The following is a 27,866-nucleotide window of genomic DNA, read 5'->3' on the forward strand; positions in this document are numbered from 1 at the left end:
TATATATATATATACACACATACATACATACATACATACATACACACACATGTTAAGAGAGGTATTAGAATGAAGAGTCCCCTAACCTATGAAGCCAGGAGAGTACATTGGAAAGAAAGCTGTGTGTGTTGAGCAATGCTGAGGACTGAGATCTGGCAGTAAGGGGAGGAGGGGAAGTAGCAGTGTGGGATCTCAGAGGCTCATCGGTTCATGCACAGTCCCAGATCTGCTCATGCTGGGAGCTGTCCACACTCATGGTGCTGAACAGCATGTGCTCTGTGTCTCCGCTGCCTCCCCTGACATCTCCGGCCAGGAAAGCAGCTGCTGAATAACCTGCAAGCAGTGTCAGCCCTTGGATCCGATCCATCCGCTGTAGTCAGTGTGACTGGGGAGGGCGCTACTGGTCTCATCATAACAAGCTCAGGACATGAAGAGGATGTTTGCTGGACGTCTCTAGAGCACAGCCATGGAGAGCTCCGGATAAATGGGGTCCATTGTGGAAATCAGGCAGAGAGAAGAGAAATGAGGCAAGCCTCGGCTGACATAAAACCAGCTCCCATTCTGTAAGGAACCGACCAAAGAGTTGATGCAACTGCTCACCTCCAGCCATGTGAAACTTCGCAGTATGCTGATAACCTGGAGATAAGGTGAGTTATCAGGCTGCATTGATTGATTGTAGAATTATCATATGGGACATGGCAATGCTTTAAACTTGGCTCACAGGTCCACGAACAAAAAAAGGGGTCAGTTGCCATGGTGACCATAATTAACAAAGCACTTAATAAGATGTCAATCCTAGATCTCTTCTCTGGACAGGGGAATTAGGCTTTCACTTTAATTGTGCTGGCTTTAGGAGGGTTGTTGTTCAGTCTGAAGACAAGTTTATCTTGGGATAATTCTAATTGCAGTGCAATGAGGGTGTAACAAGATCTAGATTTCTTTTTAGTTTAAAAACTATTTAATGAGCTAATGCTCTTCAATATATATTTGGGGGGAAAAGGCTATGTTACAAGGGTATGATGCATAAACAAATAGGGAAATGCTGTATATACATCATACATAACCTAGAGTTGTAGATAAATGGAAGTGTAATTTAAAAGACAGTGACCCGGATCAACAAGGCTTACACTGATGTAAACTAAACTGTAATCAGGGTACTGCCATGTAAGCCTTGGAGCTGGCGATCGGAAGCTCGTGTCTTCACAATGTATTTTACAATTAAAATCACTTTTGGTTTAAACACACACACACACACACAAGATAAGGCAGTGACACACATGAGACACTGGTGACACTCCTGGCATACAGACACTTAATTTTTACAGAAACAAAGGATACATCGCCACAGAAATAAATGATTTATTTACAGGTTTTTCTTTTTTTTTAACATCAATCATATGCAAATCAGCTGGATTTTCATTTTTTTTGTGAGCAAGAAAGGAATAGCTGGATCAAGGTCTTTAACCCTCAGCTGTCAGAGTAAAATGTTATGGTGTTTAATTTGTAGATTTGTTACAGCAATTGGCTTGCTGAGATAGTAAAGCTGGCCAGAAAAGTAACAGATTTTTCCATCCACACTAAATAATAGCAACTATTCAGCCAACAAACATGGAGAAGGGAGGAGGTAGGAAGGAGAGGGGAAGAGCAGAGATCAAGAAGTAGGGGAATGGCTTGCCTTACTGAGCCTGCATGTTTGTGGAGACACATACAGCTAACTAGCACACACAAGGACCTTAATGGGAAAGGAGCCACCCTAAAACAGGATATCAGGGCCAGTGTTCAGAGGACCAGCTGATTCTACAGGAAACTAAAACTTTTAAACATCAAGGAGCACCTCCCGTGGTACATTATTTAATCAGCATTTGAGATAAAACCTTTTGACTTTTATATCACTTTAATAAGAAAAGCCATGATTTTCTTATGTAAGCTCAGCTTCTACAACTTACAGATCTATGACCATTTTGCCATGAGGTTTTCAATGGAGGTAACTTTTGCTCATACTTAGTATGCATTATCCACATTTGTTTAATGCAAAGTCTTATACTCAAACAAAGGTATTCTATTTGGAATCTTAGTATACACAGTGGTTGGAAAGCCAAAGCAGATCCTGTTATTCACAGGCCTCCTGGGAAAAAAGGTGGATGTCCTGCACTGATTTTTGCCTGGATATACTGTAAATAGATCAGAGTAGAGCTGATTTATTCCACATCAAAATCATTTCAATAGGTTCCAGTAAGAAACAAAAGCTACACTGTTATTTTTGCTATATGATGCTGACTCAGCATTATAATCAATAGTAATGGTAGTAGGGTTGTCTTTATCCTCCTTTGTAATGCTAAGGGAATAATCAAGGCATAAAAAGAGGAACATCCAGTAAAATATAAAATATTGACATTTATTTGAAAAGAAGAATTCAACTACTCACAATGTATGCATTACAACTGATAAAAATCACATTACCTAGTTACATACAGAAACTCACTGGCTACTTTATTAGGATCCATGCTTTCATGTTGTTTACACCAAATTCTGACCCGACCATCCGAATGTCGCTGCAGAAATCGAGATTCATCAGACCAGGCAACGTTTTTCCAATCTTCTATTATACAATTTTGGTGAGCCCTTGCAAACTGTACCCTCATTTTCCTGTTCTTAGCTGATAGAAGTGGCAATCGGTGTGGTCTTCTGCTGCTGTAGCCCATCTGTTTCAAGGTTCAATGTGTTGTGTGTTCAGAGATGCTCTTCTGCATACTTCAGTTGTAACAAGTGGTTATTTGAGTTACTGTTGCATCTCTATGAACTTGAACCAGTCGGGCCATTCTTCTCTGACCCCTGGCATCAACAAGGCATTTTTACCCAAAAGAACTGCCACTCACTGGATATTTTCTCTTTTTCATACCATTCTCTGTAAACACTAGAGATGGTTGTGTGTGTAGATTAGCAGTTTCTGAAGTACTCAAACCACCCAATCTGGCACCAACAACCATTTCATGTTCAAAGTCACTTCAATCACCTTTCTTTCCCATTCTGATGCTTGGTTTGAAATTAATCAGATCGTCTTGACCATGTCTACATGCCGAACACATTGAGTTGCTGTCATGTGATTGGCTAATTAGATATTTGCATGAATGAGCAGTTGAACAGGTGTACCTAATAAAGTGGCCAGTAAGTTAATGTTTACTGTATACAGTCTTTATCATCATGATATTCATTTATTTCATCAAAATAGGGTAAGTTTATTATAATAGAAAAAGGTACCAGGAACATAAAAATATACTAATACATAATGCATGAAACATGTATAATACATGAAAATGCATGTAGATATCAAGTGTAATAAACGTAGAACAGTGATCTGCATCATAGCAAATACATGTACAAGATAATGATTTATAAAAACCAATGACTCAAAGTACAGGATTGCAAAATTCAAGACCAGCGTTTCAAGAGCTCACTGTGAGGCTCATCATGGAGCAGTAACAGGTACAACTCAGTTTCCATTCAAGAACCAGGTTACAAACAAATTAAACAACAGGGGGTCTGCTGTGCAATACCTTCGGATCAAGACTGTCATTTTAAAATGTACAATAACTATGGAGAGCCTTTTATGTACTAGACAAAATAACAGTTGTTTCCCCGTGTATTATTATTTGGCATTCTGTTTTTGTTCCCTTATATAGTTCTGACGTATTCTGTTCAAGGAGAGTACATGGAAATAGCCATGTGACAGTTACACAGACACATATTTTACAACAAAGGGAATCATGCAAACCTAGCTAACTAGTATTTAATCTGGGCTGGCCACTGAGTCCCTGTGCCACCCAAGGGTGGTGGAAAAAATTTACCATTTGCCCAGTTGGGCACTAAAACAAATTGTCCCAGCACAATAATGGATGCCACAGTAAAAACATTCTATACCCTCCCCACCTGCTAAAGTACCTTCCCTGTCAGAGGAACCCTAGGGACTGCAATTACACACCCAATGTCTAAATCTAACCCAGAAGACTTAGAAACAAAAGCAATCTAGGACTCATCATGTCACCCTACCTATCAGAAGGACATGGTAAGGATGTAATTTCAGTCTTCCCACAAGTTGAAATATGTGATAAACAGACGTTTTTCACATATTTCAACTTGTGAAAGGACTATGAAATTACCATTACCAAGTCCTTCCGGTGAGTAGGGTGACATCAGAGCTAATGTGTTCCATTTATTTTTCTGTGCGTCTGCTATAAGCAGAAGGTGCTCTAACAAAATGGTTTGTCCTTAGATACCCCTTACTCTGCACCATTTCTGTAAAAAAATGTCTAACAGTATAATGACAGAATTATTTATGTACAGTATATGTTACATAGCTACATAGTATTTGGGGTTGAATAAAGACATACGTCTATCCCATATAGGTCCACGCATCATCTCATTCTTAGGGATACTGGTATCCCTGGATATTACGGTCCCTCAAGAAATTGTCCAAACGTTTCTTGAACAAATCTACACTCTTGGCTGAAATCACTGCCGATGGCAGTGAGTTCCAGACCTTAACCGCTCTTACTGTAAAGAACCCTCTTCGCCCATTGTGCTGGAATTTTTTCTCCACCAACTTTAGGTGGTGGCCTCTAGTCTTTGTAATGGAGTTAATCTCAAACAGTTTGTTGCCAATGTTGCTGTCACCATTGAACATCTTGTACATGAAAATCATATCCCCCCTTAATCTCCTTAATTCCAGCGTAAACATGTTTAAGGTCAGAAGCCTTGTCTCATAGCTCTGGTCCTCCATTCCCCTAATTAGTTTTGTTGCCCTCCGCTGGACTCTCTCCAGTTCAAGGACATCCCTTCTCAGTACCGGCGACCAAAACTGGACCGCGTACTCCAGATGTGGCCGAACCAACGATCTATATAGAGGCACAATTATAGACTTGTCCCTGCAATACATCCCCTTCTTAATACAGGACAAGACCCTGCTAGCTTTGTTTACCACAGCTTGGCACTGCAAGCTACCATTCAGTTTGTGGTCTACAATGACCCCCAAATCATTTTCTATTTCTGACTTCCCCAGCGGCATACCCATGATTGAATAGCCTATTTGTTTATTTTTATGTCCAAAGTACATTACTTTGCATTTATCGACATTAAACCTCATCTGCCATAGTATTGAAAATATGTTGAGACTTGTAGTTAAAGCACAGCTGGAAGGCCAGAGTTGCCCACCCCTGTACTTCACCGTGGTTATACCCCACTATTCCTCTTAGTACAAGCCTATTAGTCTGTTATGACTCATTGAAAATAATAGACTCTGCATCACATTTAGTAAAAGAGGAACTTGACCCTTGTCTTAGAAATGACAACAAAGACACCTTTAGAAAAGTTTAGTAATGACAATCTGCAAACAGATACAGTATGTGTAGATAATTGCAGGTTTTTGATTCTTTATATACCTTCTTTTTAATTTCCTCCTCATTTTTCTCATGGTGGCCATTTTTAATAAGGACAGATGAGTCCATCTCCCTTTACTTCCTGGAACTCTGAGTCTGCCTTTTGGAACATGTGAAAGTGTGCATCATCCTAGGGGGGGAAATGTCTTATCTTCTCGCAAGATTTTGCAGTACTCAGATGAGATTTCCCAGGAAAGCACTGGTTATGTAGCCCTCCCAGAATGCATCTGTGAGGCCAGGGCTACATTACCGGTGCCTCATTCAATCAGTAAAGCATGTTCAACCTGTAAGTAGAATCCAATGTAAGCTTTAATGGACTACAATATCAAATTTAGTTTACTAATTTGTATTAAAATTGTAGTCCACCATTGTAAACGTAATGAAGCTGCAGTAGGGGGAGGATTGGGAGAGCTGGCAAAGTGCATAGGGAAAAATTAGGGTCAGTTAGAAAACCATGCTTTAATTCTGTAAATTGCAATGGTGGGATGTTGTCCCCTCCCACATGTTCACAGTCCCTTTTTTAACCCAAAAGCCTACCTATTAGCCCTAAAAATGGCCAGAATTGACAAAGAAGATTCAACAGCCATAGACTTTAATAGGATTTGTGGCAGAGTTCACTTATGGCAAATTACTTTGCCCCGCCAATCCAACCATGGAACATTCGCCCATCACTAGAGGCAATGTATACTGTACAGTCTGCTGTTCCACACATAAGTATGAAACATGGTAAGGCTTACAATACCTTTAAATCATTAATAAGAAATGTATTTTCTCTATTAGTGTTATGAGGTACAACACAGATCTAAATTATGTCAGTGTAAAAGGTGGATGACCACCACCTCTTATCATTGTAGGTTAAAAAATGTACACCTTTATACAGGTTTTCTTTCCACAGACAAGCAAGTATTTTATTGGCCCTCTAGGGTGGAATTACTGCAGAGCCACTTTTTATGTTTATACTTTCTAAACACTCATTTTATGATAATAAACTGGCCATACACTGCCCGCATTTTGCCCAACTACTGCTGAATCGGCCATAATTCGAGCTGTAGAACGCCCTGCTGGCACCACAGGGCTTGAGCAAAGGCAATTTTTCAATCAACAGTTGTCGAAGGAGTCGGGTGGGTAATTGTTGGCCGAACAATGATTGAGGCCAATCAACCGTAGCCACTTTGGTGTACAATAGTCTGGCAGAGTAGATTTGTCCATACGTTTTGTTTAGTGGGGATGGAGGAATCTGCATGTATGTGCATATTTAGTCTTATATATAACCATGCTGTTTGAACAAATGTGCCATGTGAGCTTGAACATCAACTTCAACTCCTTTAACATTTCTTTATTATATTATGTGCAGTGATTTTTATACCTGGGAACTTTAGAAAATCAAAATTCCTAAGAATGTGGTCTGGGTAGTGGGGGGAGCAAGTGCTAAATGGTAGTAATGGCCAATGTACACTTAAAAGTGGGAGGGGCTTAACAGATAGGTCTGGAGTACACTAAAATACAAATCAATATCCAAAGCAGAGGGATTCCTCTCGGTCTTCTCCTCATCTGTGCCATATGACATGTTGGAGGAGATCCGAGGAGATCCTCTCTCAGCTCTGAGAGAGCCGCAGTATTGGCCAGGCACCTAGCGTTTTCTTTTAGCTGCGTGCGTGCGTGCAAAGATGAAGTCACTTAAATAGCTAGCATGCTGGAAATAACACTAATTGTGGTAATGACCCAGCAACTGGATGGAAATTACGGTATTGCTGGGTCATTTCCGGAAAGTTCCCAGCTATGGTAATTTTAGACTTTGTAAGTAAACAGTAAAACATACACATTTACTTACAACAAGTAGCATTATGAAGAGAGCAGTAACCTGCAGCATATAAAATCAGTAACCATTCTCCAATGATCTTTCTGCAGTCACCTGATAAAGGATAACAACTGGTGACTTGCTGTGGGTTGCTGGGTTTTGCATACTACTACTACTGCTCTTACTAAAGGAAACCTGTTCTATGAGGGGTATGTAGGCTACCATTTTTGACCTCTGCTTCTGGAAATGACAGTTGCCTGGCAGTCATACTGAACCTCTGTTGCATCAGTGCATAATGAGTCACCAACCTGGGCGGGTATGCAAATCAGGAGTTAACTTTGACTTTACTTTCTAAATATTTTCAAGCACAGGGACTCAGAAAGTATTGAAACCAGACACAGCCCGGCATGAGGACAGCAATGGCAGCCCTCTCAGTACAACCAATGTTATTTACATGTACCCTACTATTTTTTTTTTAAAAGGACATCTGTACCTTTATAGTAACACTACCTACAAACCAACTCAGTCCATTCAAGCCATTGGGGACATAGTGCTCAGGCACGGGCAGCACTGAACAGATTTTTTACCAGGCGAGCTGTAAACACCAGAGTAGGCCATGGTGCTGGATCAGATGTAAGGTATCACATTGTGTGGGGCTTAGCATAGTTTAGTTTAGGAGGATGGGAGGGTTGATTTAGGTAGAGTTAATATAAAGGTACAGCTGTCCTTTAAGATACATTTTAGATTGTATATTGCATATTGCTAAAGGCCATTCAAACCAGCTGACTGGGGCATCCTGCAAAGTTTTCCATTTTTTTTAAAGAACTGAAGCCAAACTATTTATTTTTTTTAGTTTTGGATAGAGGATAGAGCAAGGGACGGTTATAACCCCTGTCAGCTTTTTTGCCCATTTCCCCTCACGTCTTGTCTGGTAGCCACAACAGGAAGTGAGAGGCAATCCCTCCAAAGAGAGGGAGGTCCCTGGTGGTCACCAGAACTAGTGTCCCCATTGGAAGATTTTCTATCTATTCCTGCTCTGATGACCAACCACAATTTGGGATTTTTTTTTTCACCAGGACAAATAGAGAAGGTGAATCTCTATAACAGGGGCAGAGACATCAGTAAGAACGTGACAGGAGTTCTAATCCCTCTCCACACCATACAAAACTAAAAGAAACATAGCTTGGGCTTCAGTTGCGCTTTCATTCTGTGCATTTGATCACCTTGCCTTTTCCTGTATGGAGGCATTGATTGCGCTTTTGATACATGATCACATGCTAAACAATCTGTTCTGTTTTAGATCTTTATTTCAACTGTCAAACAGTATAAATTAAATTGGGGCCAGTTTACCATAATAGAAGGATAGGAAAGCAGCACTAGTTGAGAGCTGCTCTTCTTTACCCTTAACAGTTTCATCCCATCCCTAGACTCCATCTTACTGGGATGCAAATGTATGACCAGAATTACAGTCCAGGAACCAGCTATGTCACATTCGGACAGTGGCCTTAGCTCCTGACCCTCTCCTGCCACCAGAAGTCTCCTTTTTGAATTCAGTCTAGAAGTCCGTTCAGTCAGTGTGCAGACAATGCTGTCTGATTTAGATATATGCTTCTTTGAGATTTTGTTCATTAGCCCGGCCGAATGAGTAACCATCTCTGGGTAGCATCGCTTGTAAATCCTGTGACAAGCATTTTCTCCAATATGGCCCCCTCCATAACATTCAAAGAGGGGGACTTATCAAAAATGTAGCAGGCAGAATCTTGAACAGTTGTGCCTGGCAACCAATCAGCTTCTATCTTTCATCAAAGTTTAACTGAGCAAACTGAAGAGAGAAGCTGATTGGTTACTATTGGCATCTGCTCCAGATTCGGTCTGCTCCAGTTTTGATAAATTGATGCATTTTTGATATCTTGATAAGTTCTCTCCTCCTGAACTTCTCTATGTGTACTCTTGCAAACAGCTGCCAGATAATTTACTGTCATCTAACTGTCAGGTGATTAACTTCTTTCAATGAACTCTTCTAAAGAGTTTATTTACCAGTCAGCTCATTTTATACAAAGTGGCGGAGGAGAATGCCAGCAACACACTGGGGGAATTGATCAAAACTGGAGCAAAAGGATCTGTAGCAGTTGCCTATGGTAACCAATCAGCTTCTCTCTTCAGTTTTGTTCAGTTAAGGTTTGAAAATAAAAGGTGGATGCTGATTGCTTGCCATGGGCAACTGCTCCAGATTCTGTCTGCTTCAGTTTTGATAAATCCCCCCAGTATTCTGGACCTTATTGAGTGGGTTATATTTGAGGGCTATGATAGATTTGCTGGCCTAGGCTTGGGCCTGAGGTACCTGCCTAAAACCTCAGCCTACAAATAGTGATTTAAATCAAGGAGCAATAATTGCTGACATCTAACCTTCTAGTTGTAATACAGGAGACAATGGTTACTGGTTGTTACTTGTATATCAATATGTGTTTGGTGATTAATAATATGTTTAGGCAGTTTTAGTTATTGTGGCATTATAGTCTGCTTTCAGTGATGAAAGGAAGGTTTGGGAGGTTCCTCAAGGCGCAGCACTTCATCCCCTTCCTTCCAGTGATGGAGTCTTTTGAAGAACCACTGAACAGTTGGAGCCCATCCGCACCACAACACTGTGCACTGCAGTGGACCTGTTTTTGTTCTACTGCCAAGCAGTAGGCTATCAATTCAGCATGAGTGGGCTGTAACACACCTCACTGCCCAAATAAATCGCTTTCCTTTTCCTCACAGTCAATGCATAGGACACGGCATTACAACGTACATGCGTTTTGGAGGTGCATTGGGGTGTCATTTGCGATGAATAGCGCACCGATGAACATAATGTACTTTGCACACATTGCAGCAATGCAAGTCGTGGGAATAGGCCATGATTTTGTTTTTAAAAAAGTCTACCGGTTTTTTTTGAGGCAGTAAATTGACGTTCACCAAACATTCACATTTGTATCTTAATGTTTTTAATGACACTCATTGGCTGACATGCAGTGAATGTTTGGTGAATGTCCCATTCACCACTTGATAACTTTGCCTTCTAATAAAATGTTTGCTATATTTTGCTGTAGTATAAGATCCAGGAAGCTGTAGATGACATGGTATTTATATGGTATAACATTTCTGGAGTTTGTTAGAAATGCTTTCAACTGCAGACACACAAGGCCCGCGGGCCAAATCCGGCCCGACAGGGCATTTCATGTGACCCTCCCACCTCCCCTGCAGCTTGAAATTTTTTTAACTGAAGCTGGTGCTGTAAACAGGCGCCTGTTCTGTCAGGCTTCTATTGCTATTGAAATGATTTCCCTTCACTTCCTGTTTTGTGACATCCAACCACACCATGGTACACTTAAGAGCTGATTTATAAATTGTTCTCCCAGCCATACTTGGGTGAATGCCATTCGATTGACTAGGAATTTCTAATGCTCCTTGGCTCCATCTAGTAGCGGTATCATGTGAACGGCATTCGCCCAGCGTATGTCTGGGCTGAAGATTTATAAATCGTCCCCTAGGTGTCACTGGCATAGGAGGTAAAGGGAAATCTCCCTAATAGCGACAAAGACAGCAATTCATTCCTGACAGTGATCCTATCACTTCTCCACTGTACTGTAAAATGTGTTTTGCTGTTTATTGTGCAGTATTTCAGTGCACACAGATTCAGCCAGCACAACATTCACAATAACTGTGTAAATGTATTTATATATATATATGCTATTGGGTTTCTGAAATCTTTGTCTATTTATCCTTGAAAACTCTTTTATATAAATCAGCTTGTAATTTATGTAATGAACTATGTAAGCTTCTGGTTGAACACAGCTGCCTCCAGTCTCCTGGCTGTTTGTAGTCCAGGAATGCGCCATATAAATCTGGTAAACTCACCATGACGGGCTGAGAACATTAACTAACTGACAAAGGTGTGACAGCAGATGAATTGAACATTATTGAGTTTGTACATTTTCATTCCATGTTCCATGTTTTGTTATTGTAAAATAACTTCACACTAGAAATAATTGTTTAGTGTAGAAATAGGAGATTAAAGGCTTGATGCATTGCATAAAATCCATGACGGTACCTGCTATAGTGCTGGATAACATCACTTAATTCAAGAGGTAATATATAAGGCAATAATAGCTTAATCAGCAACTAAATGTATTACCTTTCAATGTTATCACCTAATTCATGATGTTATATTCATTTGTTTGTTACAGAAGTAGTGCTAGACGCTTTATTTTACATTTTAAATCAAGACACGCTTGTCCTGATCTCTCCCAAGCAATTCCAGCAGGGTCCAGCAGGGTCTATATGATACCAGCATATGAGCTAGTATCATAGATAGAAGAAGGCAAACAAGTGTGCAGATCCTCTGCTGTTTTAATAGGAGTCTGCATGCCACCAGCATCAGGTCGGTGGAAAGGACACAAAAAAGGTGTCTTCCTGTTCAAAAATACCAGCCTGGGACTGAAAGTGCCTTGGCACCTCTGCATCTCTACTACCCAGAAGGAGGTGCAGTACTGGGCTTTAGGTGGAACATACTTGCACAGTGGTGCTAATCCCTATAAACTGGTAAAGTTTAAAGCACCCTTTACCTGTTTGAGAAGTGCAACATTAAATTAAAATTGCTTTATTAGAAATAAAGTATGATTTCCCCACTTACATTCTATAAGTGAAATAAAAAGTTAAACAATGAATCCTCTTAAATAGTATGCGTTAATAATATTCCTCTCATTCAGGATTACAGTTTGGGGATCAAGAGTTCCTTTATTCTGCACAGAACATAATGAATCTCATTGACATTCATTTAAGAGTGCCAGAACAGGGGAACGTCAGAGTTTTCCCCATGCTGCAATGAATTAATGAGTTCATCCAGTTGTTGAGACCAATTTAAAATGGTAGAGTTAAAGTATATCCCAAGCAAAATCTTTTTTTGCTTTGCATATGATTAAAATCTCATCAGGTTACTTGGCTCCGGATTGTACGATTTCGTAGGCGAGCAGTGGGGTAGTTCCCTGTCACAGACTCCTCTCCCTTTTCCCTCCCTTTCCCCTTCTTCTTTATTCTCTAATCTTCCGCCTGACTTCTGTCCTCTCTATTCTTTTCATTGTTGATTCTTCTTTCTCATCTTCATCTGTATTTTCTTCACATTCTCTAACCTCATTTATTGCAAATTCGTAAAAAATGAGTAGGGGGAGTGCCCACGCATAGCATTGAACTATGTGCGTGCTTACTATGGTCTTATAGAGAGGATGGTTTCATTTCATATGTTGTTATACACATGTTATTTTTGCTTCTTAAGTTTGGATTGTGCTATCATCTTGCTCAAATTGTATACTAATGTTCTTCATGTGTGATTGTACCCCTTTCCCTCCATAAATAAAGAGTTTTTAAAAACCCTCATCAGGTTTTTGCTATTTGTGTCCCGTTTGAGAAATTTCCCTCTATTTCCTGTCCTGTAGACACAACAGAAAGTGAGGGGAAATCTCTCCAAAATGAGAAAAATCCCATTGTCTCTGGAACAGATGTCCCCATTCCAAGATTTCCCATCTATTCTTGTTTTGGTCGCAAGTCAAAATTATGGATTTCATCACTGTCGGTCACCAGGACAAATAGAGCGGGTGTATCTCCTTAGCAGGGACATGTGAAATGGATCTGAACCACAACTGGGTTCACACAAGATGTCTGCTGCTGTTTCTAATTATTTTGTGTACGGTGCACCGGAGAAATCACAAACTCAGAATTAACGGTCTATGAAGATTCTGCTTTATTCAGGGCGGTCTCTCTCCTTTATACACAGATAACAGGAGAGTGCTCGTCACACATATGCCCACCTCTGTTATTATACTATTGGGCAAACTAGAGGAACTGTTAGTTAAAGTCTCGTGTCTCTCGCTAATTGGTTAGTCAAAGATATCTTCTGCTTGTAGCGTCCTCCCTCGGCATTCCTCCGATGTGTCCTTGGCGCGCTCCCGAATACAGGATATCTCTCTTGGTTACGCATAGCAACGCTAAAAGCTGAGTAAGGAAAGTCACAAAGCTAGGAAAGGTAACAGCGCGGAACTGAACCACTGGCTGACTGGCTAAGCTCGCCTCGGGGGGACCGATACGTCACCCCGGATTTCCGTCCGTAGACGCCCACTACAGGGTTCCTCTTTCTCGGGGCATACAGCTCACCGAGATGAGGACGACCCCCTGTAGCTAATTCATTTAGCTCGGCTCAGCCTTGGTCCAGAGTCGCAAACACCTCAAGCCAGGATCAGCATCCTGTAGCTAATTCATTTAGCTCGGCTCAGCCTCGGCCCAGAGCCGCAAAACACACAAACAAAACACACACACAGCCAGCAGAAATCTCTTATGCAGGTTCTTAGCAAAACAGCCCTGGGCAAGGAAAAGTTTACCTGCCTTTTGCCGTCCTCGAACAGCCAAGTGGACGTGACAGTGGATCAGACAGAAACAAGTAGTACAGTGGTAAGATATTGAAATATGCCTACCGTACTCTCAGGGTTGCGCAAGCCCTCTCTTGGTCTGTCTGGCCCTCAGCCAACTGCCCGCATGTCACGGCTGCTCTTGGATCGAAACCCAGGGCCCCACGATTTTGGGCGCCAGCTGAAATGGATCTGAACCACAACTGGGTTCACACAAGATGTCTGCTGCTGTTTCTAATTATTTTGTGTACGGTGCACCGGAGAAATCACAAACTCAGAATTAACGGTCTATGAAGATTCTGCTTTATTCAGGGCGGTCTCTCTCCTTTATACACAGATAACAGGAGAGTGTTCGTCACACATATGCCCACCTCTGTTATTATACTATTGGGCAAACTAGAGGAACTGTTAGTTAAAGTCTCGTGTCTCTCGCTAATTGGTTAGTCAAAGATATCTTCTGCTTGTAGCGTCCTCCCTCGGCATTCCTCCGATGTGTCCTTGGCGCGCTCCCGAATACAGGATATCTCTCTTGGTTACGCATAGCAACGCTAAAAGCTGAGTAAGGAAAGTCACAAAGCTAGGAAGCAAATTAAACTAATTCAAAACAATTTAAAACATAGAAAAGGACATTTTCTTGATCCATATTCCTTCACACATGGACAGCAATGAAAAACTGGCAGGGGTTCTTCTAGCCCTCACCACTCTGTTCAAAACTACGAAATACACATCAATCCTTTCTTTGAATTGGGGAATTAACTAAGTACTATCCCAGTATCATGAGATTAACTAAAGAATAAAGTGCAGCATTCAAATATGAAAACAGAATAAAAGTCTTGTCACCAAATAAGAGTTATTGCACTATATTGACAAGCTTTACCAAGAGTTTCACATGGTCTGCAAAGAATATCATCTTTTATATTGATTGCATGGTGTATATATACTGTATATGTATCATCATAGAAACAGTTTTAACTAATTGTTATAAAAATCTTTTTACAGCCATTACCTACACTGTGGAGACCATTTGGCTGTGATTCAAAATGTCTGCAATTGTCAAAACACAAACATCCTACCCACTGCTGCATAGATTGTCTGTAAGAACCATTGATGAAGATATAGAAAGAATTGAAAATGGAGCAAGCAGGTATGATACTGTCATATGACACAAGTGTATATTGTAGACAGGGGGAATTATTTACATAGCTAAACTGATAAATGACACAAGTCCATCAATCTCAGTTGATGTTTTCTTGTTTCTGCCTCTTGGGTAGTTGCAAATCATGTAGATAATGAGAATAAATGTGTCTCTGGCATGTGATTCTTCTTATATGTTATCATAACTGCTATAGCTAGAACAGTCTGGTTTCATTGATAGGTAGGTATACATTCTGAGTCACCAGTAGTTAGTAAAAGGGGCCCAGTGTTTATTAAGTGACTGATCGACTACCCATTCACCCAAGAGTACACAAAATAGTAAATAAAAACACCACACATTGAAAAAGTTCTTTATTTGTACAAAAAAACACAAGTCAGTTTTTGACAAGTCCTGTATTATAAAAAAAAATCCCCAAACAATTGTCCAACGATGCAATTCAAAGGTCAATCACGTTGCCTAGTGATGTAGATCCTCATCAATCACACTGAACAACGCCCGCCGATTTGCCCAAATTTAAAAAAGTTCCGCCGTTCGCCAACCTGTCCGCTGCCGCTGAACACCCGCCGCAAAATGACAGGTCTGGGACGAATGTAAACAAATGGGCGGAGTGAGTAGTGATGTCACAACGCGCTTTGCCCAGTTGTTTACATGCCATTTGACAGCTCACTGTCCTCAAATGGCATGTAAACAAATGGGCGGAGCGAGTCCTGTAACTTCGGCGGACCATTCTCCTCGCTGTACATACCTTATTAACCTTATATGAACGGCTGTCCCTTATTGTACATACCTTATTAACCTTATATGAACGACTGTCCCTTATTGTACATACATTAATAGCCTTATATGAACGGCTGTCCCTTATTGTACATACCTTATTAGCCTTATATGAACAGCTGTCCCTTATTGTACATACATTAATAGCCTTATATGAACGGCTGTCCCTTATTTTACATACCTTATTAGCCTTATATGAACGGCTGTCCCTTATTGTACATACCTTATTAGCCTTATATGAACGGCTGTCCCTTATTGTACATACCTTATTAGCCTTATATGAACGGCTGTCCCTTATTGTACATACCTTATTAGCCTTATATGAACGGCTGTCCCTTATTGTACATACATTAATAGCCTTATATGAACGGCTGTCCCTTATTTTACATACCTTATTAGCCTTATATGAACGGCTGTCCCTTATTGTACATACCTTATTAGCCTTATATGAACGGTTGTCCCTTATTGTACATACATTAATAGCCTTATATGAACGGCTGTCCCTTATTGTACAAACCTCATTAGCCTTAAATGAACGGCTGTCCCTTATTGTACATACATTAATAGCCTTATATGAATGACTGTCCATTATTGTACATACCTGTTTTCCATAATCTACTGAAACAACATAAACTTAAAGTCAAGCTTAGGCCCATATCCTTGTCTGATCCATAGGTGTATGATTGCCAAATAGTCAGGATAGGAGTATAGAACATAATTCTAGTGGACCCTATCGGAGTTATCTATCAATAAGTATGAATTTATGATAAATGAAAAAAAAATATTTTGAAAATCTGGTGTAGGAACTTTTTTGAGCAGCTTGTTCTTACAACATGTACTTATCAACGCCTTAAAGACCCTACATCTGATGTTCAGAGGGTCCTTATTAGCCCCATATGTGCAACTGGAGTCCATTATTGTATGTACCTGTCTTCCATAATCTACCAAAACGACATAAGTCTGAAGTCAGGCCTGGGCCCCTTCCCTTTGCCTGATCACCTCTAGGTGCTTTGTTTCATGTCAGCATTCATTTTAGTAGTTTGTCTTACTATAAAATTGCCTTAGAGTAGTGTTTAAAGGAGAACTATGGGGTCAGGGCTTTTCCCCATAGTTCTCCTAATGGTAACGGGAGGACACAAACTAGCGTCCTCTCGTCACCCAAAGCTCAGTATACCCGGAGCTACAGCTCGCGGTATACTGAGGCACCGCAGCTTAGGCCCCGTTCACATTGAGCAATTTATCACGCGGTAATTCCCGCTATATCGCGGCTATTTACCGCGCGATATCGCTCTTCAATGCTTTGCAATGGGGCAAAGGGTCCTGCTGTCGCGGGTCGTGTGTCGCTACAGCAGGACCCTTTTTGGAGCGGATTTTGCCGCGATTCAATGGTTTTTGATGCAAGCATTTGCACGATATTGCGCGACTAATCGCGTGATATCACGCAAAATGCAAATCGCGCGACAAACAAGCTATTTGCGAATCGCTCAATGTGAACAGGGCCTTAAACGGATTCCAACAATTATGTCTGGATCCACCCAGCTGCGTGAGTGAGCCGTCCATCTACTTGTTTGAATAAGGGAGGAAGGAGAAGAGAGAAGGGAGGAAGGTGAAAAGGAGAAACAGGGAACAAGGGAGCAGTTTGCCTTGCTGTGTCTGTATGCTTGTGGAGAAACACTGAGCTTACTAGCACACACAGGGGTGGCTCCATAGTACCCTGCAAGGGAAAGGAGCCACCCTAAAACAGGATGTCAGGGTCAGTGCTCAGGGGACCAGCTGATTCTGCAGGAAACGAAATCTTGTAAACATCAAGGATCAGCATCCATTGTAAATTATTTAGTCAGTATTTTAAAAGGCTTAAAAAACGTTTGACTTTAATATCACTTTCAGTATTACTTTTCAAAACCTAAATCAGTAAAAAAAATGCTAAAGTGATAATTTTTATAGACAAGCCATTTAGCAATTTAAGTCAAAATTATTCTTATAACATGCAGTATATACTGTACCTGCTGCCAGTATGGTGCGAATTCTGGCACATTCAGATTGATTGCAAACAGCAGCTCATAAGCTGGAATTCATCCTCCCTTAAGGAAAAAGCAGTACGTTCCTGAATGCTTAAGCCTTGTGGTGTAGTATAATGTGTATTTTAGGTAGTAGGGTGCTTTGATAAGTTCAAACATGAGAGGATGTCTTTTGATTCTGCACAGTTCTAAACCTTAATCGTAGTGAATATATTATCACTAGAGGTCAGTTTTTTCATTCCAGCTACATTAATATTCTCTCTTTACCTTTGATGTGCAAGAAGCCAAAAGAAGCCACAAGAGAGCGTGTGGTTCCTGCAGAGATTGACATGTTTTGTAATATTGGTGTCGTTCACTGTGCATGTTCATTTAACCATATGCAGGAAACAAACCATTTACAGCTAATCAGGGAAACCATGCAAAACACATTTCGCTATACTGTATAGGTTGTTGTGAAGCATTGTAATTTCATATAACCATCTCCCTAGGCAGTAACAAGTTCATGTGATCACTAGAGGTGCCGGTTATCACCGCAGGGGGGTCACAGACAGCAAGACTCAGAATTGGGAATATTGCTTTTTATTATCAAGCTATTTAGCACCACCCTTAGAGAAGCAAAAGCACTGTGAATCAGACAAGGTGGCTAAAGTGCACCAAATCCTGATCCCCCTAATCCCTAACCTTTTGACCTTACCTCTAATCCAATCACTTCTACAACAAGCATAATCAATCAGTAGTCACAATGCTGACTTATGCTTTTATAATAGGGCTGGTAATGATTAAAATTTTCATGTTCGATTAATCGGAAAAAAAATGTATTTGGCCAATGGTGCGTTCTGCACATGCGCACCGCAACCCTGGAGGCGGGGCGCGTGACGTCACACGCCTCTTGGGGGAGCACAATTTTCTGTTCCTGCCTCAGGCGCAAAAGGAGCTAGCTACAGCTCGGCCCTAGCTGGTGTGTATGGTGATGACAGTCACTTCCACCAACCTCAGCACAGTTAGATATAAGCCTCGATTCACATATAGCATTTGCGTTTTCCACGAAAATGCTAAAATCTTTACAACTGCATGGATTGCGCTAATTTGCAGCTATTACTATAGCCGTGAACTTGCGCAATTCAACCCTGAAATTGCGCTTGGACTATTTTGCGGGACACGTGGTTTTGTACCGTACGGTCCCCACAATAGTCTGAACAATGCACATTAAATGCATTGTTTTTCATGTTTAGAGCGGTTCCGCGCATATTCGGCCGCAATAATATGCACGGACAACCGCTCCTATGTGAATGGAGCCTAAGAGCAGCAATAAGACAAAGGAGGGTACAATAGCTGTAAAGTAAAGCTGGCCATACACTGCATGAATTTTGTCCGAGTCCTGAAATTCGAGCAGGGGTGGCGTCGTTGGGACTCCAATCAACAAAAAAGTGGATTATTTTCATTCTCAGTCAATTAGCTACAGGCTTTGTTTGGGTATTCTAACAGTGGCACACTTGCCACTGTCAGAATGCAATAGCCTGGTGGGGTGAACAAGAGCAAAAGATTAGTGTATGGCCAGCTTAAGGCTCATAAATTGTAATATTTTAATATGCTACATATTGTACAGTCATTCAAAAATAAGGGTACCCCTTTCCCTGAAGAAGTGAAAGGTCACCCTTTAGGCTGGTGTCACATAGGTGATTTTATAGTAGAGTTTTTCTTACCAATTTTGTTGCTAGGATAGAAATAACAGCACTGACCTATAGCTGAAGTGAATAAGGAAGTTCAGTGGGAGCTATTCTTCCATCCGCAGGTATTTTGAAGAATTATGGTAAGAAGAAGGAGAGGGAAAGCAGAGGCACGTCTCTTCCCACACTCTCTCAGGGTACATGGAGTGAGCTGACACTCAGGGGACAGAACACAGTGGTATGAGTATCAACCACAGTGGGAGGGAGCTGCGGAGCGTTGGTAGGCTGCATGCTGGCAGCTGTAGCTCCAGGAGGCAATGTCGGCACCTCATTGGCTACTGGGCCAGACCCTCTTGTCTCCTTCTGGACCCGGTAACCACTGAGGCACTGACATTGCCTCCTCGGACTACAGCTCCCAGCATGCAGCAGGCCAATGTTGATACTTGCCAGGGCCCAATCGCACATGTAACCGCTGTGACCCTGGTAGTTCTGCCAGTGTTATCCATCGTTTAGCATCTAATAAATTGCCTCTATCTGACCTTCCCTTCACTGCTACCAGGGTTACCTTTGCCATCATCTGCTTGTAGGCAGTTGCCAGTGACAGGGCAGCCTAGCTGGCGGCAGGATAAAGTGGGTTAATAAGTGTATATAACTACTTTCAGCGATTTTGATATGTTTATATGTAAATATGTTCAGCACTGTTAAGCCTCTACAATTGTCTCCAGCACCATTTTGGAGAAGCCTGGTGTCCTGATTGGACAGGAAATCTCGGGAGATTTATTAACAACATTTTGGGCCGACCCCAACTCTAGACCCCTCCTGGTTATGGTGTGGTGACCCGGAATGCCTCCTTCCCAGAGATTCCCGTGGTGTTGGGCATGAACGCCCTAAACGAACTGGACTTAACCCGCATTTTTACACACACAGGATGACTACCTTCCCCATCATCTGCTGGAGACACAAATAGGAGAAAAGCATGATCAGAGTGAAGCCTGGCTGCTGTCTCACCTTCACTGATGACACAGTCAAAAGTCTAGTCCCTTGCTTGGGGAGCCCAGCACTGCATTTTTCAACTCAAGTTCAGTGCTGCAACTATCAGGAGCTGCTGCTGGCTGAGGTCATCTGGAGCAGAGCTCAGTGTGATCAGTGCACCGGAGTTATATCAAACTCTGAATTAGCATAGATGCAATATTTTCTGGATGACAGTGATTTCTTTCACAATTCCCTGCAATGGCTCTTGAAAGTAAATATAAAACAAATCTCAGCTTACAATATTTTACATCTAAAACGGGGTCCTTTCCAGAGATTTTAGCTGCAAAACTGTGTAAGGAGTTACAAAGCAGCCAGGAGTCTCATTCAAAGTGAAATAAACTGTTAGAGGGCTGCAAAAAGGCAGCTATAGGATATGCATAGAGATACATAGAGGCTGAAAGCCACATACACTGACAGATAAAGAGCAGATACAAGAAGAAGAAAAGCTGAAATACCTTTCCCGCACTGAGACACTGCTACAACTCCGAACTGAACTACCTTCTACAATGGGGGGAATCGGGCATAATTTACATATGAACTAAAAGTGCTATTTACATATTAATGAATCACAGGTTATTCATATGTTAATAACACAACCCATTCATATAATAAATGTTAATCCAGCTGGGGGTGATTAGGGTTTGCCCAGGCACACCCGACACACCTCGTGCGCACGCCTGTGGATGCTATTATTGCTTGTGTGATATCACCCTTAGGTTCTGACCACCAAAGCTGGAAGAAAAAGCAGAGATGCTACAAATTGCCAGTGTGGTATCAGCCTTAGATTATGAGCAGTAAGTAGAAGCAGAAAGGTCTAGCATTATCTCCACATTGTATCATTAAAAACTATAAAGGTTTAGAGCAAAGGTCTCAAACTCAATTCACTTGGGGTCACTGGACACATTTTCTTCTCCCATGGGAGCCGCTTGCCAATTTTTCATAACATTTCATACTTCAAAATAAAATGTAACTATATAGACAGCAGGAGTCTGCGGAGTCGCAGTCTATAGAGGACATTCCATGTGTAATACTGATTGATCATAGGACCATAATATAAAAAAGTGCATGAGGAATTGTGGAAAGTAAGGAGGAAGAGGTGAAGATGTCTGTAGATCGAGTGGAGCCCTGAGAAGTATCGACCACGGATCGGAGGGGATCACTTGTAATGAGCGTACTTTGACCAGTCCATCTGTTGTGGTTAGTGCGGCTTTGAATAGCGGTGAATATAAGGTTTCTCACTACACAGGATATATATGCACTATATTGGGAAGATTCTCTTGTATGGAGCAAGCACTGGACCACTGATTAATGGAATAGGCCTACAACCTATAGCTAGAAACTTAAACCCCTTTCATTAGGGGGTGTACTGCTTAAAGCTCATTGCCAGGATTTGCAGCTCAAATCTCTTTCCAGTTTCTTTGTCTGAAGAAGGTGGTTATATAACGGATGCTTTAAAAGCTCAGTAAAACTGCAATTCACATTGAAAGGTACACAAGGCAAGAGTTATCCAGCACAGACACTGTAGTGTGACTGCTTTCATTAAAGGTGGCAATGTGTGAAAACTCATTTATTTTCCAATCAGAGTCATAGAGAGGATGCTAGCAACCACAGCACTGTTAACTAATCACATCCATTCTCCCAGATCACTCCTGTTACTTGGCACACGATCCCTACTGCTGCATCTTCTTACATAACACTGCCACCTACAGCCCCCCTTCACATCACACGGCTGCTTCAGCCTTGTCAATGATTCTTCCCAACCAAAGAAAAATAAGAATCATGAATAAAATATCGACATAAGCATTGTTAAATATTTGAATATTATAATTTGATGTTTATTATACCAGTGTTGTATAATTCAGATTTCTAAATGCTATTAATTAAATATTGAGGGATTAAGTAACCAGCTTAGTATGATACTGTGACATTGGCAGTGCGCAAATAATATTTCCTTTAAGCACAATTAAATACACCCCAGAGAGTTGTGGTGCTAAACAGTCCATATGCACAGACAATGCTTAACTGGTGGAAAAATTATGTTATACGGAATAGGTATTTTTTTGCAGAGCAATTCTATATCAATGTATATTTAGTTTCTCTTTATACTGTATATTTTTTGATTGCTTTAGTCCCTTCTCCTCATACCCTGTATGATCTGTCACTTTGGGTCCAAAACCGTATTCCATAGGAGCCATGGTTTCCATATACTGCACTGATAATGGCCAATAAGCCTAAAACAATTGTATGTAGTTTAGAATAAATGACTGTATAATATTAGCTAATATTTGCACTATACACCAGTGGTTCTGGATGTGGTTCTGGATGTGCATCTGTCTGATGGAGAGTAAAGTAGTCATTTGCATGTCTCTGACCGCTGTCCTGAAATGAGGAAAAATCCTCTTATTTTTTGGATATGTTATGGAGTGCGATATGTGAATATATTCTGTTTTAAGAAATATTTAATGCGCTACATTCTAATTTGGTCAGAAGGCTTTTTGATTGCTTTAGTCCCTTCTCACCATAACCTTTATATACTATCTTGTTGGGTCCAAAGCCTTACTCTATATTCTGCACTGATGATAGTGAGAAGCCATACACAGTTTTATACCATTTGTAATAAATGGCTCTGTGATATTAGACTATATTTGCACTATACCTCAGCAGTTCTGGATGTGCATCTGGCCATTGGGGTGTAAAGAAATGGCTTGCCTGGCTCTGCCCAAGGTCCTGAAATTATTAATTATTTTCGAATATAAACATGGAGCTGTTCCACATGTCCAAAATAATCTAATTTACCATACACCATTCTAATCTTCCTCAATTTTCTTTAACATGTTTATTTTTTGTCTTTTGTAAGTTTATTTCAAGTGACACTAAACTCCCCTAGTCATATAACTGAGACCTCTTTTCTACTGTATACAGAGGAGCCCTCACTGGTGTCAGTACGCTAGCAGTTGCAATGTGTGCTGTGGGTTAGGCATGGTAAAAGCAAACGTTTAGGTCAGTCTACAGCCTGAACTAGAGAGGGAGAATAACAATAAAGACATAGCTTTTGATGGCCTCAGAAATTTGAAAAAAGGAAGTAGCTTATTAACATAATGCTTATTAACAGTTTGTCCTTATGGGTTTGTGTACACTTATTCAGCAGTCAACTTAAAAGGTAATTTAAGCAAATTCTAAAATGCCTGCCGTGCTTATCACTGTATGCATAATTAGACTTGTATATATTCATATATAGTTCACCCCATTACTGTATCTAAATAACACAGTTTACACTTAGGCTAGGTTCACACCTGGGCGATCCGTGACTGCGCGGCAATCCTGCATCCGCACGGTCACGGAATCGCTTCCACCGCTGCCGATCACGCTTGCACCCCATTTGCACCGGGCAGATTGCGCAGTTTTTTGCCACGATACCGCCCGTGCAATTGAGCACGATCACGGCTAAAAAAAAGCTGTGCGTCATGTATTGCAAAAAAGGTACTAGTACCTTTTTTTTAGCGATTGCTGCGCTTATGTAACCCCATTTAAATCATTGGGACCACGTGGCAAAAGCTGTGTGCAATTGTGCACAATTGCTCAGATCTGAACCTAGCCTTAAAAGATCTGAACCTAGCCTGTAAAAAGTTAACCCTGGCAGTGGGGCTACAAGGGTTAACTGTTCGTTTCCTTCCAGGGGCTCAAATTAAAGAATTATACTCACTTGATCCTTAATCCCGTCTGCCTTCCAGACTAGTCCCCACAGCCTTTTTGCCCCGGGCTGCGGCGGGCTAAGCCCTTATGATGTCATCACATCTAATATCAACCATACACTTGCATTAGACATGAGGATGCCGAGAGACATATCACAGCTGGAGCGGAGGGGAACAGAAGTGAGTGTCAACCGCCATGGGACTGAGGATCAGGTGAGCATATCTTCTTTATTTTGGTCCCTAGAGAAAACCAAGCAGTTAACCCTTGCAGTGTGGGGATAGCCACAATGCAAAGATTAACTTCTTGCATACCTGGAGTTCTTCTTTAAAGCCTATCTCTGGGGAAAACAACAACCCTTGCAGTGGGGCTTCCACCACACTGTGAGCGTTATCTGCTCGTAAATGTCTAGGATAGCTGTGTAAAGGACTTTTACTTACCGGATCCCTGATCCCCTGGCAGGCGGCGTCTCCTTTACACTAGGGATGAGCCGAACACCCCCGTGTTCGGTTCTAATTCGAACTTTCGAACATGGAAAAAGTTCTAATTCGAACTTAGATTGGCACAGTCTTGCACCTTACCTGCGGTCAGGTGCAAGACTGTAGCCAATTACCGTTTTGGACGGCGCAGTGCATTGTAGGATGTTCCGCGGTCGAGCAGACCGCGGACATCCCGTAATGTGCGGCGTTAAGCGAACGCTAGAACAGGCTATGTTCGACTCGAACATGCAGCCCATCCCTACTTTACACTACAGCTTGTGGACTACCTCTCACTGCCCTTACGTACAATGCAGAGCTATATACCCTGCATTGTACATGATGTTATCAGTGAGTCTCCAACCTCTGGAGCGCTGCGGGGAAGAGACTGTGGAAGCCAGTCTTGGAGCTTGCGGGAGTGGGGATCAGGTAAGTAACAGTCCTTTACACAGCTCCCCTAGATATAAATGAGCATTTCATGTTTTCATATTTTCTCTCCCTTCAGGTGAGCCATACTATCTAATCTAAATGTGTAAAAGAGTCCAAGATTTTGGATGGCGCTTTGTAGGATAACAATTAAATAACATGATTTGTGTTGTGGCTTTCTTGGTGATACTGCAGGGCTCATTCAATCTGTGAAGACACATCATCTGAACTACAGCGTGTTATTGCATTGGATCCAAGAGGCCTTACGGAATCCCGCAGGAGTTCATTTGCAGGAAGAGGAGGAATGGCCAGGTAACCAAATAATAAAGTGGTCAAGTGATCCATGCTGATAAATATAACATGTGGTGAAGATGTACTGTAGCTTGTTTTGCGCTATAGTTTAAGCATTTATAGGCTTGTTTAGTAATAAAAGGCAAGGTGGCGAGATTTTTGAAGTTCATTAACTTATGGCAACCAATCAGCAGTGACTGTTTAACTGAACTAAATGTAATAATTTAATTCGTTTTACTGGATAACTGTGTTTTCCACATTCTCGTTACTTTTTACCCTATATAATGAGGCCGACAGTGTGTGTTTTACTAAATATTAATTGAGTAGACATGCATCCCCACAAAAAAAGTTGTTTCACTTCATTTTGGATTGATTCGGATTTCTATTTCTTTCAAATTTGATTCGGTTCATTATTCAGATTTCGTATCTGTCCGAATTTTTGTTACAGAAAGATCCACAAGGAAGGCACATGATCGTGCCTGTATTGCCACAACCAAAAAAACCCATCTGATTGGCCAGAGAACAATCACATGTCCGATTTAGTTTCGTTTTGAATAAAATTCGGACAGATCCTAATTTTCGTTAAAGGAACATTCGGATTTATTTGCATTCAAATTTGGAAATTAGGATGCATCCAAATGTCCGAATTTAACGAAATTTGGATGACTATCCATTCGGAACTAAACAAAACTTGCATGTCTACAATTTAGTAAAACCTTCATTTCCTGCTAGATGGGAAATTGGAAATCTCTAAAAACTGTCAGTCAGAGACAGCAATTCCTTAGATCTCACACTACAGATATACAGCTGTTAGGCTTCATGTCTAGGAGTGCCTAGGAACCCTCACATGCAGGCATTCTGGACCAAAAAATAAATCCTTCTGGGTACTGCGTAGGTGCAATTAACACTTCTGGATTCTCCCTATAACATAGCTAATCTTTACTTCTTTACTTCAGTTTCACTTTAAATGCAGATTTGGAATTGAATTATTTAATGTATTTTTTTATGACAATAACCGCCCCATCCTTGAACTCTTTTCAGGGCATCACATTATGTAAAATCAGCCCTGGTCCTTATACATGTTTTTCATGTAAAATGTTTATTAATCTCTTCCATTTCCACAGTTTTCTTGGAAAATATATACTTTATATGTACTATAAACATATCCTTTTGTTGATTAATTTGAAAAATGTTTTCCTCTATTCTTATCCATATGTCATGCACCTAAAAAGGACATTTTTCTTTTGTGTCTCTTTACTCCGTTACTTGCCATTGTTATTTTATGTAATTGGTAAATTACTTATTAAAACAAAATATATAAAACAAGATCCGTTATACATGAAAGGTAGCAAAATATTTATCATAGTACTTTCCATAGGTTGTCCAGATTTCTTCTCACAGTACAGAACTGGGCAATGAGACACCTTGCCCAGGAAGATCAGCGGCCAGATTCTTTCTTGGAGCGGTTTAGAGGTCCCGAGCTTAAAGAAGCGTCAAGCAGGAACAGCAACACTCATTCCGTTCTAGGAAACCAAGAACGGATAGAGAAAGCAAACAGGTATATACATTACATAATGTGATGTGATAAATTGATTCTGTTGTCACTAAAATAAAATAGAAAAAAAGCTACCTGGAAAAGAAGGCCTTTAATACTTGCCTATCCTGCTGCCAGAGCCTCATATCTTTACTTTTTTGAAGAGATACCACCACTGAAGAATCTTATGCATCAGACTCTTCTGGATGTCTGGTTCCCCACTGAGTGCTAAGGGTTCTTTCCACTGGTCCTTACGCCATTACTGTGTCCCTTGACAAAAGAGGCAGTGGATGAAACCACAGCAAGCGTAGGCGACCAGCCACCCAACACACCCAAAAGTGTCCGATGCAGATGATACTTCAGAGGCGGTATTTCTTCAAGACAGTGAAGATCAGAGGCTTTGCCAGTGGATAGGTAAGTATTCTTATCCAGGTAGCATTAGAATCATTCCTATCAAAGTAGTATTGTTTTCTATTTGATTTTGGTGACAACAGAGTTACTTTAATGTGGCATGTTCCATGTGTCATTGCTACTATGGTTTTATTCCTGGGACAACTTCTCTGGCAGTTTCTATAGTCAGATTCAAGAACTCAATAAATGATATCTAAACACTCTTCCTACTCAAGGTATAACATGTTTCAGGCTGCGTTGCACACTAAAACAACAGAGTTAAGGGGAAACGCCATGTTGCCACATTGTTTATATATAAATATAATTGCTGCAAAGGGCATTTTGTAATTAAATGCTATGAAACCATTACATTGCCATTTCAATCTGTAACCATTATCTTTCTAAAACTGGGAATAAAGTCACTTGTGGCTTCTGTGTAATATGGCAAGCTGGACATACAGGTGAAACTCGAATAATTAGAATATCGTGCAAAGTTCATTTATTTCACTAATGCAACTTAAAAGGTGAAACTAATATATGAGATAGACTCATTACATGCAAAGCAAGATAGTTCAAGCCGTGATTTGTCATAATTGTGATGATTATGGCTTACAGCTCATGAAAACCCCAAGAACCCCAAATCCACAACCTCAAAAAAGTAGATTATTACATGCAATCAATAAAACAAGGATTGTACATAGAACAATATCAGACCTCTGAAAAGTACAAGCATGCATATGTATTC

At 40.9% G+C, this 27,866-nt stretch overlaps 1 protein-coding gene across 2 annotated transcripts in view; it reads left to right on the forward strand.

Moving 5' to 3' along the window:
- Window positions 1-349: 349 nt before the first annotated feature.
- The window catches only part of CNGA3 (cyclic nucleotide gated channel alpha 3), a 44,417-nt gene continuing 16,900 nt past the window's right edge, over window positions 350-27,866 (forward strand). For both annotated transcript variants that reach the window (XM_018563218.1, XM_018563227.1), the window contains exons 1-4: window positions 350-647; window positions 14,667-14,811; window positions 25,102-25,218; window positions 26,576-26,755. In XM_018563218.1, coding sequence (XP_018418720.1) covers window positions 14,708-14,811; window positions 25,102-25,218; window positions 26,576-26,755 — 401 coding nt within the window. In that variant the 5' untranslated portion in view covers window positions 350-647; window positions 14,667-14,707. The remainder of the gene's footprint in view (window positions 648-14,666; window positions 14,812-25,101; window positions 25,219-26,575; window positions 26,756-27,866) is intronic.

This window comes from Nanorana parkeri, unplaced genomic scaffold (assembly GCF_000935625.1).
Source record: "Nanorana parkeri isolate BGI_ZX_2015 unplaced genomic scaffold, ASM93562v1 scaffold21, whole genome shotgun sequence".
NCBI lineage: Eukaryota > Metazoa > Chordata > Amphibia > Anura > Dicroglossidae > Nanorana > Nanorana parkeri.